Here is a 20660-nt window from a genome sequence, read left to right on the forward strand (position 1 = left end):
AGTTACAATGTACATGTGTGATAAACATCACAACTACACACATGTGCAGCTTCTCTCTCTCTCTCTCTCCCCCACTCCTTTATTAACTTGATTGGTTCTCTCCAGGAAATTCATCACAATTCCTCTGGGTTCTGGCTACCACCTTCTGGAATGTTCTGTAAAAATAGTGGCCAACTGGTCTAATTCCTTGAAATTAGCGATTAGGAAGTTAGGTTAGGTAGTTAGGTACCTTGTGGGATTTTCAAAAGTGCTTCCGTTTAGGCACCTAACTCCCATTGATTTCAATAGCCCTTGGGTGCCTAGCTCCCGTTGGGTTCAATAGTTCTTAGGTACCTAACTCCTATTGATTTCCCTTGGGTGCATTACTTGCTTAAAAGCTTTTGAGAACCCACTAGCATCAGTCTGCCTCTGTAGGCACCGCTGTACCTTCATAACTCTGGCCTGTAGTGAAATTCCACGGGCCGGACTGGTTGGGATGTGCCTCTGTTAGACCTGGACCCCTCTGTGCTTCCTGTGCACAGGCCCTTCCCTCTGGGCAGCCAGGGGCCAGCTGGGGCCCTCAACCTCTGTGAGCATGTCCCGTTGTCAGCCACCCCAGGACGTGCTGTGCCCATTCTCTTCTGGCACCACAGGAGGAGCCCTAGGAAAAGCCAGACTGGGAGGAAAGCTGGGGCTGGAGTTACCATTGTGTTATTGTGAGTTACCTTATGAATAAAGCAAAGTCCCAGGGCAGGGGTGAGTTTGACCCCACACAGCATGTGCAGACTCTGGAGCAGGGTGGGAATGCCGCTCGTTTACAGCATCAGGTGAGCACGGAGTTCATAGCTCCTTGGTCAGTTTCTAACCACCCCTCCAGTGACACAAGGAGATCGTCCATCTGTGCCCCTAAAGCAGTTGCAGTTCAATGGCCTAGCCTCAGTCCAGAGTGAGCCAGGTCTAGAGTGTAGCTCCAGCTAGATGAGCTAGTGGGGGGCCGTTTGCCAGCTCCCCTCTCAGCTCACTCAGGAATAGATACGATGCTGGCAATAATGGTGAAAACTGAAGCATCCAGGGTGGGTTTGCTCAGTGTTGGTTGGACTATCGCATGTTTGAAAGAGGGAGGGAAGATTCCTTCTCTGACTGGGGTGTTGGCTGTTTAGGTGAGGGGGTGGCTCCCCCCACTCCTGTCTGCAGCAGGGCAGGGACACAGAAGATAAAACTTGGGGCAACCTGTGAATTGTGGCAGACATGCAGAATTCCATGGCATCACGAGTCCCCTGAGCTGAGAGGAATGGAGAAGTTCCCATTTCTTAGCGCTATGGTTTCAGGCTGTCTGCAGATTCAGGTGGGCATCACTGCATCACTTACACTCAGTTCCTTTTCAGGGTTATCTCTGCAACCACAAGGTCTAGAAACACAGGGTGTGATACTGTGCCGGGCCTCTGGGACATGCAGCACAGAACTCACAGCTCTGGGGGAGATGGCAAAGGTCGCTTGACACCACTTCTGCACCTTTGGCATTCCAGGCTGCTCTGGGGGGAGGGAAGGGATAAAACATCCTCCAGTGTAATGTAAGGTAGCCAGGGGAGCTACCCTAAGTCATAGGAGCCCAGAATGGGCTGCCTATGGGAGGCAGCACTGTCAAAAATGCCCATTGTGCTAACAGTATGGACCCACCTCCTTCTTCTTGCAGCACATTCCTTGCTGCCTTTCTGCAGAACATCCCTGCGAGTTTGGAATGTGAAACTGTTTGGTGGGTTACCAAAGAATTGTGGTAACCAAGGCAGGACATGTAGATATAGTGGGTGGGGAGTGACCTTTGGAATGGCTTCCTTGAGCTTTGAAAACAGGACACACCTGTGTGTAACTGTCATAACTATAAAGTGAAGGAAACAACCCTCCTGTGTACAATACTATAAAATCCCTCCTGGCCAGAGACACCAAAATCCTTTTACCTGTAAAGGGTTAAGAAGCTCAGGTAACCTGGCTTACACCTGACCCAAAGGACCAATAAGGGGACAAGCTACTTTCAAATCTTGGTGGGGGGAAGTTTTTTGTTTGTGCTCTTTGTTTTGGGGTTGTTCGCTCTTGGGACTAAGAGGGACCGGACATCAATCCATGCTCTCCAAATCTTTCTGAACAAGTCTGTCATATTTCAAACTTGTACGTTAGAGCCAGGCAAGGCATGTTAGTTTTATCTTTGTTTTCTCAACTTGTAAACATTCCTTTTTGCGGAGAGGATTTTACCTCTGTTTGCTGTAACATTGAACCTAAGGCTAGCAGGGGTTCCTCTGGGCTCTACAAATCTGATTACCCTGTAAAGTTATTTTCCATCCTGATTTTACAGAGATGATTTTTACTTTTCTTTCTTTAATTAAAAGCCTTCTTTTTAAGAACCTAATTGATTTTTCCTTGTTTTAAGATCCAAGGGGATTGGATCTGGACTCACCAGGAATTGGTGAGGGAAAGTAGCGGGGATGGTTAAATTCTCCTTGTGTTAAGATCCAAGGGGTTGGATAGGTGTTCACCAGGAACTTGGTGAAGAAGTCTCTCAAGACTATCCAGGGAAGGGAGTTAGTATTTGGGGGTGGTGGCAGCAAAACCAAATCTAAGCTGGTAATTCAGTTTAGGGATTCACATACAGGTCTTCATATCTGTACTCTAAAGTCCAGAGTGGGGAAGGAACCTTGACAGTAACGGTCTCTGTTTTATTTGGGTCTGTTTTCTCTCTGTGTACTTGAGGTCTATGAGGGTATCCATGTATAGAGAAAGTTTTTAAAAACAAAATTTCTCTGTTGTTAATCGATTGACTGCTCCAGATGTGGCAATCATACAAAATATTTACTAGTGAAGCACTTTGGAGCTGTGGAGTCTCAGCAGAAACATTTATTTGTATGAACTTCTCCTCACCTCTGTACAATTCTTCACAAACTACTCAGACCTGTTCCCTGGGCTGAGTCAGAGATTGACAATGGCTTGTTGTTTACATTCAGGTTGCTTTAAGCAGGGATCTGAAGAGACATGCAGCTTTGTGATTCGTGGTCTGCAATGTAAATGCCTCTGAGTGACCTGAAACACTCAGGAGCCAACTCTTTGCTTTGGGCTTTCTGGTAGTTGATAAAGAGGTTTTATTTCCTCATCTTGTATTGGGACTGGCCGACAGGAACTTGCTGTACCTAATCTGGGGGCTGCATTCTACACTAACAGCAGAGGCACTGCTCTGGGGCCCAAGCACCCATGGAAAAAAATAGGGAGTGTTCAACACCCACCAGCCACAGCTGTTTGGTGCTGGCCACTAATCAGCTGTTCTGCAGGGTCCCGGGGCTGGCCACCAATCAGCTGTTCCCCAAGCTCTATTTGGTTATCCCTGGGGCTGGCCGCTGATCAGCAAGCGGCTGGTGGGAGGCTCTCGGGGAGGGGGCAGAGAGGAGTGAGAGGTTGGCGGGTGGGCGGGAAGGCTCAGGGAGGGGGTGCAGAGGAGCAAGTTGCAGGTACGGGAGGGGGCAGAGTAGGGGCAGGAAGAGGTGAAGTGAGGGCGAGGCCTGAGGGAAAATGCCCCGCGGGGACAGGGCCTTGGGATGGAGCAGGGTCAGGGCATCCAGTGGGAAAACAAAAGTTAGTGTCTGTGTCTAACGGGCTCTGTCTTCATGGCACAGTTAACTCGGGCTCTAGGTCAGGCATTGCTCTAACCCCCCTTCTGTCCACACACAAACCCTCTCATCCCAGTCTGGTGGTGCTTTCAACCCAGGTGACTTAAGTGACCAATCACATCACACATAACGAATATACAAGGTGATTTGCTAAATGCCTGCTGACATCACATGATTTCTGACAGCTCTCGATGCCTCTTTGGCTGAGCAGCAGTTGAAATTTGGGGCTTGGCTGGGGGAGCCGGGATCCGTTTGGATGAGCAATTGCAGACATGAAGTCAGGGTTATCTTCAGTGTCATCTGGTTATTTACAGAAACACAGAGTAAGTCTTGTTCCCCTGAAAAGCAGCGAGGATGTCCAGTGCACAGGCGCCTACAGAAATCCCAAGCCCAACACTGCAGCGCTGTGCCCAAGAAGCAGCTCTCACTGCCTTTGCTGCCTTCCAGCATCACCCTGCCACTGCGAGGGCTCAGTCACACAGCGCAGAGCTGAACCCCCAGCCCCTGCCCTTGGAATCTAGGGGCTTATTTCTATGGGGGGAGGGGATTAATCCAGACTAACTCAAGTTAATGCAGATTGAAAATACCTGTGAGCACATGACACAAACCCATAAAGCGCACTGACTCCCCACTTGTGAATTCAGGATTCCACTTTAAAAGTGCCCTAAATTGTATGTGAATTAAGGTAGTTTGCAGACTATTGTTCATGTGGATGCAATGATGCCACCATACAGACAGTGGAGCCCCAAAGCCGAGCAGCAAGAGTCACTGGAGGAGGAACACGGAGAGGGCCTTGAGGAGATCTCCCTGGAATGCCAGGATCTCTTCGGGACTCAGGCCTCTGAGCGTGGCCTTGTAGGAAGCTGCCCTGATTCCCAGCCCCAAACCCAGCCCAGGACACAGAAGGGAGATCTGACTGAGGGGAGCTTGGCTTGTAAGGATCCCTCTTTACAATATACTATTGTTATGTTGTACTGCTGGGCTCACTGCTGTTCTGGGTGCCCCGTGGCCTCAGCCATTTCTGGTGGATGTGAGCTAGGAGCCTTTCCGAATTTCCAGCTCCCACCTTCCTCTCTCCCCGTACACTCTCCCCCTTCGTTCAGCCCCCTGAACAAGTTTTCAAACTGGCAGTTGGATGCCCAGGCAATTGGCTTCTAACTCAGACTGAAGACCCAACCACTGACTGTTAACATGCCCAGGCCATGGTGGGCACATCCCCAGCTACTAATTGTCTTTTCCCTTTGAGCATCTGTCCATCCCCCAGCCTCCATCTGTGAGCTCAAAATGGCGACCTCCTGGAGCAGTCACAGCCTCTACCTCCCCTCCTTTCCCTTACAGGGTAGATTCAAATAATGATTCTGTTCAGTTGTGCAACTTTTCAAAGTTTATTGAGAGAGTTGGTACAGGAAAAACAGTCTGGTTAGTATCATTATGAACTGGGTGAAACCTTGATATGGGTCAAGTTAAAAACTCTGAGATTGATGGATGTGAATTCATCCTTCAGTTAACATAACTGTAAGGATAAATTTATCACCAGCCCCTATCTAAGACAAAGGAGGTATGTGAACCCACCCAGGGGTTTTGAACAGAAGGGCTTTGCTGAGCAGTATTTTGGGTAGGAGAGTGTGTGTGTGAAAATATGCAAAATGCAGCGGACCAGCGAACAGACAAGAACAGAGAGGCAGAGGCAAAAGCCAAGCAGCCACTGTGAGCACAGTGTGACCCTAGACAATCTAAAGAGAGTGTCTGGTATTGACTAAACGGGCTTGGAGCTGCAAGCTACGAAATTGGTCCTATTCTTGGTTCCTGGCTCCTTGTCCCTAATCACTATTCCCAAACCAGCCCCCAGCAGTATACGGGGAGATCTCGGCAAACCAGTAAAGTGCCGAACCATGACTGCTTATTGCTAAAAGTACCCAAGCCAGCAGGCTGTAAGTGGGCGTATGCCAGAGCCGTAACTAGGTATTTTTGCGCCCGAGGCAAGAATATAAAGTTGCGCCCTCCCCCAGGGCTGGCTCTTCGGCGGCAATTCAGCGACGGATCCCTCAGTCCCTTTCAGAGGGAAGGGCCTGCCGCCATATTGCCGCCAAAGAATGAATGAAGTGGTGGCGGTAGACAGGGGCGGCTCTGGGTTTTTGGCCGCCCCAAGCAGTCATGCCCGGGAGGCGCCCCCGAGCCGCGGGAGCAGCGGACCTCCCGCGGGCATGACTGCAGAGGGTCCACTGGTCGCGCGGCTCGGCTGGACCTCCCGCAGCTGCGGGCGGTTCGCTGGTCCGGCGGCTCCGGTTGAGCTGCCGCAGGCATGCCTGCGGGAGGTCCAGCCGAGCCGCAGGACCAGCGAACCGTCCGCAGTCATGCCGGCGGGAGGTCCACTGGAGCCGACGGCCGAGCGTCCCCTCCGCAGTCATGCCTGCGGCAGGTCCGCTGCTCCCGGGGCTCCGGTGGACCTCCCGCAGGCATGACTGCGGCAGGTCCACCGGCCCAGCCTGCCGCCCCCCCGGGAAAGGGCCGCCCCAGGCGGGTGCTTGCCCCGCTGGGCTCTGGAGCCGGCCCTGGCGGTAGAGCCTGTGATTTTGGGGGGTCAACTCATTATTTTTGACTGCTTGGGCTGGTAATGTTGCTTCCAAGATGGTCTTTGATTCCAGTCCAGTTCCAAATCAGAGAGGGACTCACAGGTTAAGAGAGGTGGGAGGTGCTGGATATCAGCAGTGGCGACTAGGGATTATCAAGTGTCTTGAGAATGCTGGGAGTTCAGGTCTGCAGGGCAGGATCAGGAGTGGCAGGTTTGTAGAAATTTTGGTGGTGCCCAGAACCCGCCCCCACCCAAACTCTGCCCCCCCGACCCGCCCAAGGCTCTGGGAGGGAGTTTGGGTGAGGGAGGAGGTCTGGGGTGCAGGCGCTAGGCTCGGGCAGGGGATTGGGGTGCAGGTTCTGGGAGGGAGTTTGGGGATGAGAGGGGTGCAGAGGGATGGGGTGCAGGGGTGAGGGCTGTGGGTTGTGGCTGCAGATGAGGGGTTTGGAGTATGGGGGGCTCAGGGTGAGGGCTCTGTCTGGGGCTGGGGATGAGGTGATTGGGGTGCTGGAGGGGCTCAGGGCTTGGGCAGAGGGTTGAGGGTGTGGTGGGGGGTGAAAGCTCTGACTGGGGGTGTGGGCTCTGGGGTGGGGCAGGGCTGGGGATGAGTTTGGGGTGCAGGCAGGCTGCTCTGGGACAGGGGCCAGAGAGGAGGACTCCCCCCAGCCCTTTCCCTGCTGGCAGCAGCGAGTTCTGGGGGAGGAGCCCCCCTTTCCTGCCCCCCCAGCAGCACACTCACCCCCACCACTGTCACTGCATGTGCTTCTAGGGCCCCTCGCAGATCCAGCCTCACTGGGGCTGCCTCCTTGCCCAGCATGGGGCAGGATCAGTGACTGCGGGCGGGGTGGGGGGCTGTGCTGCTGGAGGGTCCCATTGGAAAATGAAAGGGTCTGAGGGGGAAGGGCAGGCTCAGAGTCAGTCTGCCCTGGCAGTGACTTGGGGGGCACTAGGACCCTGCGGCAGCAGTAGTGGCAGGGAGGCAGCATGGAGCTGCTCTGCTTCAGGTCCGGGAAGTGGGGTGGAGGACACTCGGGGGTGGCAGGTGGGGCCGGGGAAGATCACCTTGGTTATAGATATCTCTGCCTGCCAGCGGATTTTTTTTTCTCCACCACTTTCTGTGCCCCTGGGCTTTTTGCACCTGAGGCAAGTGCCTCATTCGCCTAGCCCTTGTTACAGCACTGGGTATGCAGCAGCATGACCAAGTCAGGAGGGGAGGGGGTTTGGGTGTCACAGAAAGGGCAGCTTGACCCGCATCCTTCCTGATGAGATCTGAGTCATAATTGCTGAGGTTCGCATTTTAGGTAACCAGGAAGCTTGTCCATCTGTGCCCCACAGCCCCTGATCTCACTTCCACAAATCAGGCTGCAAATGGAGACTCGGCTCCAGCCTGAATTCTCTGCCCAGAGCCATTTGTCCCATGGACTCTGCCAGAAGCAGAGACCCTCTGCAGCTGCACCTGGGTATCTCTCAAAGTGGATAACAGTCACAGAGACCATCTCAGAGCCCCAGGGGCTCACGTCTCCATCTAACGACTGTGCCAGCCCCCCACCCGCTCTAATTAACCAGCCCTGGGTCAGACATGCTGGAAACTTTCACACTTAGACTCTGGAGACACTTTGGGTCCTTCTACACAGCCCACAGCAGCGAGTCTCAGAACTGGGTGGACAGATTCAGGCTTGCAGGGCTCCCTCTTTGGCCTTAAAAATAGCCACGTAGACATTCAGGCTCAGGCTGGAGCTCAGGCTCTGAAGCCCAGGGTGGAGCCAGGTCTGCCCCTCACAGGGCAAGAAGGGACATTGTCTGTGTCCACATCCCCTTCACCCCCTTCCTGTAACGGGGAACAGCAGCCCCAGGGCCCCTCCCTTCACCCCCAGGGCAGGGGAGCGAGAGCCCTCGGCCTCCTGGGCAGTGGGGCCTCCCAGCACCAATTCCTGAGTCACTGTGAAAGTGTCTCCACCCAGAGAGCTCTGCGCACCCAGCAAACACAGATGTGCCTGTGGATCAGGATATAGGACGATATTCCCCCAGGAGTGATGGAAGCTCCCTAAAAGTAAAGGGCCCATTGGCTGCTGGAGCTCTGGGTAACCATGGAACGAGGACGTCACAGCAGCCGTGTGAGCCCTTCACTGTCCTGCCAACATGGCTCATCTCTGACACCTGCTGGAACCTCTCCCTGGGGAGCAATCATCCCTGCGGCCCATTCAGGTCTTGGCTTCCCTGCGGAAGTGGCTGGTGAGTGATGGCCATTCATGTGAGTGATGGCGTGAGCTCCTGTCCACTGGGAACCAGACTGTGAGTCTGGGCTGAGATTGGTGGGGAGTGAAAGGCCCCAGCTGCCCTCACAGCCCCCCTGAGCCAGCTGGTTTCCCCCTGCAGTGTGATACCAGCGATGCTCACACTTGGTGACAGTCCCTGTGCCCCCAGCTTGGGAGCAGTGAGTGAGATGGGGAGCTCGGCGCCAACAGGACCCATTCACCACAGTGCAGGTACTGGCTGTTGGGCAGGGGGGCACTGCCAGGAGGGAGCAGGGTGGATCTGGCACCATGTCCTGCTTTGTGAGAATAGTAACTGAGGCAGCCCAGGAACAGAAGCCAGTGGGGGCTGGTGCCCAGGGCTGGTGCAAGGATGTTTCGCGCCCGAGGCGAAACTTCCACCTTGTGCCCTCCCCCGTCATTCCAAGCATGTGCTTGGGGTGGCACTTCTCAAGGGGCGGCATTCCCGCTTTTTTTTTTCTGCTTGGGGCGGCAAAAAACCTGGAGCCGGCCCTCCACCTTTCCAGAGCGGCTGTTCTTATCTGTCCACAATTTGCACTCAACTGCTCAGCTCTCGCCACCCAGCAGCAGGATCAGACCAGGCTTTAGCCCACAATTTCCTTCTAACATAACATGCCCAGACAGGAGCTGTTCAGTGTCTCCATGGCTTTGGGGGGAGGAAGGCCCTGTCCCCACTGAAGGGCAGATGTAACCAGCTTGTGACACTACCCTGACCCAGTTACAACAAACTATGCCCCCTGCACTCATGGCAGGACCAGCACCATCTAGACCATCCCTGACAGGTGTTTATCTAACCTGCTCTTAAAAATCTCCAGTGATGGAGATTCCACAACCTCCCTAGGCAATTTATTCCAGTGCTTAACCACCCTGACAGTTAGGAAGCTTTTCCTAATGTCCAACCTAAACCTCTGACCTTGTAACTGACAATGGGGCATCATCATTCAATGGGAGAGCTGTTAACGAGGAGTCACAGGGATTGGCTGCAGCCCCCTCACTATTCAACTTTGTAATTAACGATCTGGAAGTAAATATAAAATCACTGCTGATAAATTCTGTGGCTAACACAGCTGGCTGGGAGTGGTGGTAAATAATGCTAGTGACAGGGCAGTGGCACAGAGCAGCTTGGATGGTTTGGTACTCTGGGATTAGTAAAACAAATGCATTTTAATACAGCCAACAGCAAGGCCCTATAGCTAGGAAGGAAAACTGGTGGCCACAGTTCCCTGTGCTCTAGGGGTGGCCTGGAAAGCAGTGACTATGAAAAGGATTTAGGTCATAGAGGACAAACAGCTGAACCTGAACTCCCGTTCCTAATGTGATCCTTGGATGTAGAAACAGGGGAGCAGCCTTGGTTTCTTTGTGTATGTAATTAAATCACCTATTCATTTCTTTAAGTAACTTGTTTGGGGGCTTTTCGCAGGCCGTGGCTTCTGCTTTGTTGGTTTTTGTTTGTTTGTTTTTTAATTTCCCACGTGATTGGCTCCTGGTTGTGCAATCTGCTTTAATAAAAAAAAAAAAAAAGGTTGAAAAGGCTGCTTCCTTCCTCTGCTCAGGAGAGTGAAACTAACCTGCAGGGGCTGGTTCCCGGGTGCGGGGCTGGTAGTGGGGGAGCAGCAGGGATGAGCAGGGCAGAGCCTGGGAGCGGAAGACAAGGAGTGAAGTCAGTGAAGGGGATGGCAGTGGATGTGGGGCATCCAGGGTGGTGAGGAGAAGGAATTGGATGCAGGGCCGGCTCCAGGCACCAGCCTACCAAGCACTTCCTTGGGGCAGCACCTTGGGAGGGGGCGGCGATCGGGGTTTATTTTTGTTGTCATTTCATCAGACCCCACCAACTTGAATACATCTAACTTACTTACATATTCTTTAAGCTGTTCTCTCCCTATTTCGGCTGGCATTCCTCCCCCCTTGCTGCTAATATTAATTGTGCTGAGTATCTGGTCACAATTAAACTTTTTAGTGAAGTCTGAAGTAAAATAGGCATTAAACACCCCGGTGTCAGTGACCGGGACATGGGCAATCATACCTAGGGGTCAGAACAGGGGTCAGTAACCAGAACTAGGAGCCAACACTGGAGCCAGAGCTGACATCAGGAACCTGAGTCAAGGGTCAGAAGTGGGTTAGCTGGAATGAGGCAAATCAGGGGCAAGGCTAGAACAAGGCAGGTGCTATCCCAGCAGTGCCTGATGCTTTGAGGAGCCTTTAAAGTGCTCCTGCTGCTGGGCTTAAGAGCTGCTCTGCTGACTGTCCCAACCAATCAGGTGCTGTGGCCAGTCAAGCAGTCTCACTGCTCCCAGCCATTGTCCCCCTGCTCCTCTGGATGCAGCCAGCTCCACTCTTCCCTGGTCCCACAACACCCCTGGCCCCAGCCTGTCAGTTTTTCCCCCTTGAGTGTTCCAGCCCCGGAGCACCCGCTGGGTCACCAACTATGCCAGACCAGGGGTGTTGCCAGATTAGGGAGGTTCAACCTGTAGCATCAATTATTATTTTCTATGATTATTTATTATTAAAACCGTTCACTGAGCAGTGCAATGACATCCATGCGCACAGTGTTAACCAAGGCGCGCTAAGGAAAATAGGAGTAACCAAAACACTGCTTTAAAATGGAGTTAAAAATAAATAACTAAATAGAGTGAAGCTGCATTTACAGTGGCTTCTAGGAACCAGAGTAACTGTCAGGCCCTGGGAACAGCAGGTCAGAGCCACATCAAGTAACAATGAATTATTTTATGTAACAAAGACATATGGGGCAATGGGCTTTAACACCACAGCTCTGTGGAGGGGGTGCTGAGATGGGCCAGCAAGGAACACCAGCCTCTCTGCCACATGTCTTATTTTGGCAACCACTGCAGATGGCTCACCCCACTGTGGTAACTTTTATCCCCTCTGCTCCCAGTAAGTCTATTTAGGCTTCTTTCGGTACGTAATTGCCTATTCGTTTCTTTAAGTTGCTTGTTTGGGGGCTTTTCCGGGCTGTGGCTTCTGCCTTTTTTTTGCAGGGGGTGGGTGTAGAATGTCCTGCCGGAGCGTGTGATTGGCTCCCGGTTGCACAATCTGCTAAAAGAAGCTTTAAAAGGCTGCTTGCCGTTGATTTTTTCCCTTTTGCTTCCTGATTGCCTGCGGGTGTGGCTGGTTGGGCTGCTGGCTGCCTGCAAAGGGCAGAGAGAACAGAGACCCACCCAGCTGCGATGGCCTCTCCAGCTACAGCAGGGGAAGTTCAAGATGAAGCTATTTGCTCCATCTGCCTGGAGTATCTGATGGAGCCGGTGACTATAGCATGTGGGCACAACTTCTGCCGAGCCTGCATTGCCCAGTACTGTGCGGAAAAGGGAGCGGGGACACCCCTGACCTGTCCCCAGTGCAGAGCCCAATTCCAGAAAGGGGAGTTCAGGCCCAACACCCAGCTGAGCAACATCGTACAAAAACTCAAACAACTGAGGTTAAAACAAGGAAAAGGGGAAAAGGAGGATCTATGTGAGAGACACGAGGAACGTCTCAAACTCTTCTGTGAGGAGGATGGAGAAACCATTTGCTTGGTGTGTGAGAAATCCCGGGACCACAAGTCTCACACTGTGGTTCCCATTGAAGAGGCTGCCCAGGAGTACAAGGTAGGAAATGCTGTTGACTTTGCTTAATTAAACCCCTTAAGGACACCAGGTTTATCCCCCATCAATCCAAGGACAGTCTTTCACACCTGGCTGCCTAAGGTTAGGCACCTAAATGAAAGGTGCCTGGTTTTCAGGGGGGTGAGCACGGGGGGTTGTGGGTAATGGGAAAAGATCCAGACATTTTTTGCCCCAACACTGCAAGTTTCAATGCCTGATAGAGAGAACAGGGCTGATGCTCTTTGTGCACCTACAACCCGTCTGCCAGGTGGAGTGGGCAGCAAGAAGGGCTGGGTTCCTTTTCAGCATGACAACACAGAACCAGCTCGAGCCCCCACCCAGTGACCTGGGCAAACCACACCCCACCCTGCGCGCCTCTGAGGGTGTCTACACTACAAGATTATTTCGAATCAACTTAAGTCGAATTTGTGGAATCGACCTTATGAAGTTGAATTTGTGTATCCACGCTAAATACACTAATTCGACTGTGTGAGTCCACACTAATGGGGGAAGCATCGACTTTGGAAGAGGTGCACTGTGGGAAGCTATCCCACAGTTCCCGCAGTCCCCGCTGCCCATTGGAATGCTGGGTAGAGTCCCCAATGCCTGCTGGGGGAAAAAATGTGTCGAGGGTGGTTTTGGGTAACTGTCATCATTGAACCATCAATCACGCCCTCCCTCCCTCCCTGAAAGCGCCTGCGGGCAATCTGTTCGTGCACTTTTCTGGTCAGTGACAGCGCGGACGCCACAGCACTGCGAGCATGGAGCCCGCTGCAGTTATGGCCGTTTTCACCTCCTCGCACCTTATCGTCCACCTCTTCCACAGTCAGCTGCTGAGAAATCGGGCTACTTTTCAATGGTGCTGCAAGCACTGGTGGACCATAGGGGACGTTTTACCAGCGAGCAGCGTGACCTGTGACTGTTCAGTTTCTTTACAGAGAAGCTGAACCTGCCCCTGTTTCTTTACCCAGTTACTGTTGACTATCCTCTGCAGTTACATACCCCGTTCACCCCGTTTCCCCCCTTCCAACACACGTGTAAAAATAAAATACATGTTCCATTGTTACTTAACAAAGGTTTCTTTATTAATGACTTTGCATTAAAGAGTTGAAACTGGGACGCAGACTGTGCTGGGTAGGGTGTGCGGTGATGTAAAGACCGCCTCTAAACTCGAGGAATGACAGGCTCCTGCTCCTAGAGCGGTCCGCAGTGCCGGACTGCTTGTTTCAACGGAGCCTGCCATCCCTCCTTTTTGGGATTCTGTGTGCGGAGGCTATGTGACCTTGTGGCAGAGGAGGACGGATACAGATTCCTCTGCTGCGTGACTCTGCAGTCCAGCACAAGGACCGCTGCATAAGATCTGTAACCGCCCTCCCCCGCTACAAAGTCACATACCCCCCCCCCCACGCAGTGGTGGCAGGCTCCGGAGCGTCTTTGCATTCCGTTTTTTGGAGCGCAGCTCCGAAAGCACAGACTCCTCGCCCCACACACCGATCAGATCCAAGACTTCCCGGTCAGTCTATGCTGGGGCCCTCTTTCTATTCAGAGATTGCATGAACTCCTCTGCTGGAGAGCTCTGCATCGTTGCCGGTGCTGCTGAGCTCGCCCCAATGTCCAACCAGGAAATGAGATTCAAACTGGCCAGACAGAAAAAGGAATTCAAATTTTCCCGGGGCTTTTCCTGTGTGCCTGATCAGAACATCCAAGCTCGGACTGCTGTCCAGAGTGTCAACAGAGTGGTGCAGTGTGGGATAGCTCCCGGAGCTACTAAGGTCGATTTGCATCCACACCTAGCCTAATTCGACATGGCCATGTCGAATTTAGCTCTACTCCCCTCGTCGGGGAGGAGTACAGAAGTCGAACTAAAGAGCCCTCTATGTCAAATTAAATGGCTTCCTGGTGTGGACAGGTGCACGGTTAATTCGAATTAATGCTCCTAAATTCGAATTAAAGTCCTAGTGTGGACCAGGCCTGAGAGGCAAAACTTCCTCTCTCTAAAGCACAGAGCCTGAGTGTGGAAAACACAGGTGCTGGCTTCCTCATTTCCCCAGGGCTGATCATGCCCTGCTCTGCACAGGCCCCACCCCCACTCCATCCCTTCCCCCGAGACCACACCCCCACCCCACCTCTTCCTGCCCTATTCTGACCCCTCACCCGAGCGTGCTCTGCCCTCACTCTGCCCTCTTCCCCCAATGCCTCCTGCACATGGTTGTATAGCTGACCCACGGTGGGCAGGGGGCACTGGGAGAAAGGGGGAGGAGCTGATCGCAGGGCCACTGGTGGGTGCTGAGCACCCACTCTTTTTTTCCCTTGGTTGGGTTAGACCTGGAGCACCCACAGAGTAGGTGTCTATTGTAGAAAAGAAACTTTAAATGAGAGGAGAGAAGTCACCAGGCATTGATTAAGGAAAATGCTGCAAGCAGGATTCATAAACATAAAACCGTGAGCAAAACACCCACTCCAGTGTGTGATGGGCAGTGTCTTCTGCCTCAGGTTTTTTAGTTCTACAACCAAAGCTTCCTTTAACAAGTCCCTCACCACACCCCACTCACAGTGGTGGTCCCAGTGTAGTGAAGACTCGGAGGTACACCTGGTGGAGGGGAGGAAGAAGGCACCTTGCTTGCTCCTCTGCATCACCTGTCAGTCACCACCCTGCCACATACCCAACTGGTCCACTCCACCGGCTGCCCCACCAGCTGTTACCTGCTTCTCTACTATAAGCTCTATACGTTCAGTCTCTTGAGGTTCTACCCTGCTCTTAGTGATCGTCAGCTCTTAGGCTTTGTCTACACTACAATGTTTTGTTGGCAAAAGTGATGCCACTTTAATTAAAGCCTCTGGTGCATGTGCACACTAGCTCCTTGTGCAGGCAGAGCACATTCACACTAGCAGCTCTTACATCCACACAGAGAGCAGCACGGTTAGTAGCGATCCCACTGTGAAAACTGGCCACCAGGGTGCTTTGCAGAGGTGAAAGTGGGCCGGTGCGGGCCGAAGAAGTGCTCTGGGAAGAGCCAGCAGCCGGCCCAGCCCGTACACAGCCGACATTTGCTCCCTCGTTGGCGGCCCTGCCGGTAGGTCCCAGCAGCACGGCCGCACTAGCGAGGTTAAAGTGCTGCCTTGACAGCGCGGCTGGACCCTACCAGCAGGGCCGCCAACAGGGGGGAGCAAAAGGGGCTGCTTCTCTGGGGCCAGAGTAGCCTGAGTGATTAGCAGGGAGCTTGGCGCTGGCCAACAGCAGGGGTCGGGCGTCCCCGCACTCACTGCAGCCGGCGGGAAACAGAGCGACCCGGCCCCAGCCATGTTGCTTGGGAGAGGGCAGGGATTGGGGAAAGCAATGGCACCACCCCCCTCCCTGCACTCACTATTGGTGGGAATTGGAGCCCCCTTGGCCCTTCTGCCCCTTTCGGGGGGCCAGAGCCACCAACCCTGTTAAGGACGCCGGACCTGGTGCAGGGAGCACTGGTAGGGCCTGGTGCAGGGAGCACTGGTACGTCCCGGCATCTACTTTCACTGACGGGGCTCAGAAACAGTCGGGAAGTACTGGCACTTCTCTGCGACTGCCTTGTTCTCCGGGATCTCAGCTTTCACTTTGTGTTAAACTGACTCTCCAGCTGGTTGTGAAGAAAACCTCAAAACTGACCCTCATATAGGGATGCAGAGAGTTGGGCACAGCAGCTCGGACAGGTGTGAACTGCCCCAGTCCCTGAGTGGGGGGTGGGCTCAGGTGCCTGGAGATGATCCTTTAAATATCAGCATTGTTAACAATTCCATTCACCTTGTGAGAGCGGAGAGGGAGAGTTACAGCCAGTAGTGAGCCGGAGCCGGTTCGCAGGAACCGGTTGTTAAATTTAGAAGGCCTTTTAGAACCAGTTGTTCCAGGACAACCGGTTCTATAAGGGCTTTATTTAACAAAAGCTCTGGCACTCCGCCCCGGCCCCAGCTCACGTCCCCCTCCTCCCCTGAATGCTCCACCCCCCTTCTCCTCCCCCTCCCCTTCTTCCCACAAATCAGATGTTCGCGGGAATCCTGAAACAAGGAGCAGACAGGCAGGTAAGTGTTGCAGCGCAGGCGTGCGTGGACAAAGCTCAACAGTCAGTTTGATTGAAAGCAGAGTCATTTATTTCTCTCCAGCATGCTCTTATATACAATTAAGGCCAGGCAATCAAGCAGTTGCTAATTGGTTAATAAGGTACACACAAGCACAGCTGTAACTTCATTGGATAATTGCCATTTTGTACCACCTTCTAATTTATTATCCTGTTTGCTGCCTGCTAGCAGATGAGAACTAGCCCGTCCTTGAGTCTGCATATCTAGCTTCCCACACTCTCACCAAAACAACCCCACACCTCCCCCCTTTTCTCAAAATCAAAAAAGAAAAAGGGAGAGAAGGCATTAGCAAAACATTCCCAGCTCATAGCATCACATTACTACAATCTATTACACAGCAAAACTAAAAGCAAATCTAAACACCAGCTGCCTAACTAAACCGTAACAAAATCTTCCGTGGTTCCCTAGCCTCCTACATTCCTCCCCTCGCTTTCTCAAGCGCTCCGGTACAACAGCAGCATAACCTTGAGCTAATCTAGCAATACAAGCACCAGCATTCCCATTTGTCTGCTTGCGCTTAAACAGAACAAAAAATTACACAGAGAGCAGAAAAAATTACAGTCTAAGCCAGATTTTTCCTACTTCCATTACATTATCCGTTACAGGGAGCGGGACTGAAGAATCCCAAAACAACCTCAGAGCTTCATCGCACACATGGCTTCCACCCTGAGGAATTACGAATGAGAAGTTCAGTTCCGCTCACACTCCTAACGCCCAAATGAACAGAGCAGAAAAAACAACAGTAACCGGTTAAACAAAACAGAGCCAAAGCTAAATAGTGCACCAAAACCAAATAGTGTTTCCTTAATCTATTAGGGCTCACCTTTAATCATGCAATTCTTAACATATAACACCAGCAGTATCAAACAAAACAAAACATAAAACATCAAAATACAACAAAAAAAATGGTGTAAATTCTGCAGGGTTCCCCCCTTCTCTAGTGTACACCAACCTGTGACAAATTTCTATTACCAAATCCATCCCTCATGTGTCAGGTGATCAAACTGACACTGAGGGGGGGGGGGTCCTAGCAGAAAAAACACAACATAAACCACATAAACATATTAACAACACCACAAACAAACATAAAACATAAAACATAAATTTAAACTCCATAATAAATGCATGGTACATTAAATACTATACAGCTAACATCAATTCTCTTAAATATCTAAAAAACAAAAACAAAACTACCCCTACTGGGCAAGCAATCATTACATACAATATACAAATACCCTTATTACTATCAGGCAAAAAAGGAAAATTACATCATCAATTAAATCATTTACAGTAATACAATTGCATCCTGGCTTACTTCTAAATTCAAAGCTATACACAGCTTAAGGGTTCTTACTATTAACTTCTACTTTTTAACACTAAAAAAAAACATCACCACTTATATGCCCTTAAGCCTAATACAATTACAAATACATAGCACTATATACATTCTTCAGCTAATACAACAAAATTATTCATAGCCAAACAATTACAAACTAATTTCTTAGCCTAAATTTATTTACAAAAATTTCAAAAACACCAAAAACTTTTCTCTTAGCATCTTTACAAAATCCAACTGCTATTCCCTCTAGCAACCATGGAGTTAACTTTGTACTCTCCTTAAAATTTACTAGCTTGTCTTCCAACAGCCTTTCTCAACTTAAATCACCATTCCAAGTATCCCCCTGAATATTTGAAATTCCCAAGCTTTTGTCTGTAGCCTGGCCGCCTGGGCCCGATCCTTTTTTCCTCTCCAGATTCTCTGTCTATTGCCTACCCGCCTGGGCCCGATCCTTTTTTCCTTTCCAAGTTCTCTGCCTATTGCCTGCCTGCCTGGGCCCGATCCTTTTTTCCTCTTGCTAAACCGTTCCTTTCATGAATACCAACTTATCCCACTATCAATTTAGCTAGGAGGGTGTACTTCTTAACTAGCCCCTACCCTTCTGGTATCTTCTGTGAACAATTATCTGTACTTTCCCACCGTGGGGGCTACATTCTCATGCATACAACATCTGCTTTCAACCTATCTATTTTAATATAGGCTACAGCAAATATCAAACAGCCTTGCAACTACCACTAATCAGCACATAACACAAAATTTACAAAAATCTAATAAGGCTAACAAAAACACTTTACATAAAAATACTTAGGGTCACATAAATTCAAAGCCATCCTCCCAAATTACCTAAATTTATGCCTAGTAACCTACAACTCCCCCCTTGAGAATACTCAGCAAACCTTTTGGCTGAGTTTTCTCAAACTTGAAAAACAACAAACAATTAAACTCTAGAAAGCTGGGGTAATTAATTCCACAATCATCCTCCCCAGGAACCTGGCAGGGGTTCGGTATGTGAGAGCCCTCACCCCCCAACCCAACCGGTCCACATGCTGGGGTTAGTAATGGGGGGGGGGGGGTAATATCATTTACAATCCAAATAGTGGGGGGGGCAATACATGCTAAAATTTTTATCCAAAACACAGGGCGCAGCCTGTAGAATAAATCCCAAAATCCAATTAACATCACATTTCTCAGCAGGAGTCCCAAATTTCTTCCTGCCAGTGTACAATTCTTTGTTTCTTCACCAGGGTCAGTTCTCAATGTCTTTTTAGTCAGGAATTTCTGGACTTTGGCAATATCAACAACGTGAGTGTTTTTTCTTCTTTTCCACCACCGTCGTGGTTCAGCTTCTACGGGGGAAATAATCAGGACGTGGGGGCTGCAACGAACGAGGGAAAAATTAGCCAGCACGTTACCTTGTCCTTTTGTCCTGCTATTTAAAAGCACAATAAAACTAAAAAATAATTAGGCCAATCATCAGTAGAAAAATTCTCCTGATGTGAAGGGGTCTTTTGCAATAAAATCATGGGTCCAGGCAGTCAGTCTCCTGGTTGCAAAATTGGCAGGGCTGCTAGGATCTTTGGGCAGCTCTTCCATACCTGTGAAAGGAGACAGCTAACACATTCCGTTAGTGCCTGGCAGGATTTTGCAGCTCTCATTAGCTTTTTTGGGCCCAGTCAAGCTCTCTTTAGTCTGGGCTGTTTGCCAAGTCTTAGCTGTCCTTGACTGGGGCGAGAAAAGAATGAGCTTTTCTTCGGTTAAATCATTTTGTTCTCTCTCCTTCCCTGCTTGGCTTCTTTTAAACTGTAAATCCTGTGTCAGAACACCCAGCTGTTGCTGCTCATACCGGAGAAGCATAACGGTTTTCCCGGCACTGTCCCAGGCTCAGACCAGCCAGCGTAGGATGCCTTCTCCGGGCTTCTGCCAAAACAACTTACTTGCTTGTAGGTCCAAACGACCTCCGGGGCCACGGCACGAGCCTCTGCCTGCGCCGTGCACTCCAACGTCTTCCCGTCCAGGGCTCACTTCCAGCGGAGCACCTCCTCGTCCTGTGCCCGAAGGCCGGTCAGGAGGAGCCTCCCCAACTCCCCCTCTCTTCTTAATAAGTGAATCAGTGCAGCAGGGGAAATCCTTTCCCCCTGTCGGTTCATAATGTGCAATAAAGGCTTCTGTGTTATCTTTTCTTCAGCTGATACAGCGGTACTCACGTTAGCTGCTCTGCCCTTCTCCACCGCGGCTTATAGCCGCCCTTCTCCTCCACGGCTTATAGCCGCCGCTTTCCTCCGCGACTTATAGCCGCCCCTCTCCTCCGCGGCTTATAGCCGCTCTCCTCAGGGCTCAGGTGCGCCTCTCTTTTCGGACGCCCGGGGGCTTCTCCAGCACTCCCCGCCGCAGCTCCTCCGCTCGCCTCTGGGCTCAGGCTCCTGGCCGTTCGCCTCTGGGCTCAGGCTCCCGACACTATCACGTCGGATAAGCACTCCCCGCCTCTGGGCTCAGGCTCCTGGCCGTTCGCCTCTGGGCTCAGGCTTCTCCGCCTGGGTCAGGCCACCGACACTTTCATTCGATACGAATCACGTCGGGGTCACCATTTGTTGCAGCGCAGGTGTGCGTGGACAAAGCTCAACAGTCAGTTTGATTGAAAGCAGAGTCATTTATTTCTCTCCAGCATGCTCTTATATACAATTAAGGCCAGGCAATCAAGCAGTTGCTAATTGGTTAATAAGGTACACACAAGCACAGCTGTAACTTCATTGGATAATTGCCATTTTGTACCACCTTCTAATTTATTATCCTGTTTACTGCCTGCTAGCAGATGAGAACTAGCCCGTCCTTGAGTCTGCATATCTAGCTTCCCACACTCTCACCAAAACAACCCTACAGGTAAGCTGGGGCGTGGGGGGAGGGGAGGTGCGGCCCTCTCAGCGGCTCCCTCCAGCCCAGCTCCTGGTCCTGGCCGAGGGGCTCCCCCCAGATTGGCACTCCCGGCCGAGTGCTTCCAGCCCCATCCCGGTCCCAGCCCCAGCCAAGTGCCCCTGGCTCCAGTCCCATGGCTCCCTCGGCCCAGCTCCCAGTCCCGGCCGAGCGCCCCTAGCCCCGTCCTGTCCCAGCCCCAGCTGAGCACCCCCATCTTCGGTCCCG

At 51.5% G+C, this 20660-nt stretch overlaps 1 protein-coding gene across 1 annotated transcript in view; it reads left to right on the forward strand.

Annotated features, from left to right (window-relative positions):
* Positions 1-11644: 11644 nt before the first annotated feature.
* LOC123346340 (E3 ubiquitin-protein ligase TRIM39-like) overlaps positions 11645-20660 on the forward strand; it is a 28839-nt gene continuing 19823 nt past the window's right edge. The window contains exon 1 of the mRNA XM_044983672.1: positions 11645-12079. Within this exon, the coding sequence (XP_044839607.1) occupies positions 11660-12079 (420 nt within the window). The 5' untranslated portion in view covers positions 11645-11659. The remainder of the gene's footprint in view (positions 12080-20660) is intronic.

Source organism: Mauremys mutica, chromosome 12 (assembly GCF_020497125.1).
Source record: "Mauremys mutica isolate MM-2020 ecotype Southern chromosome 12, ASM2049712v1, whole genome shotgun sequence".
NCBI lineage: Eukaryota > Metazoa > Chordata > Testudines > Geoemydidae > Mauremys > Mauremys mutica.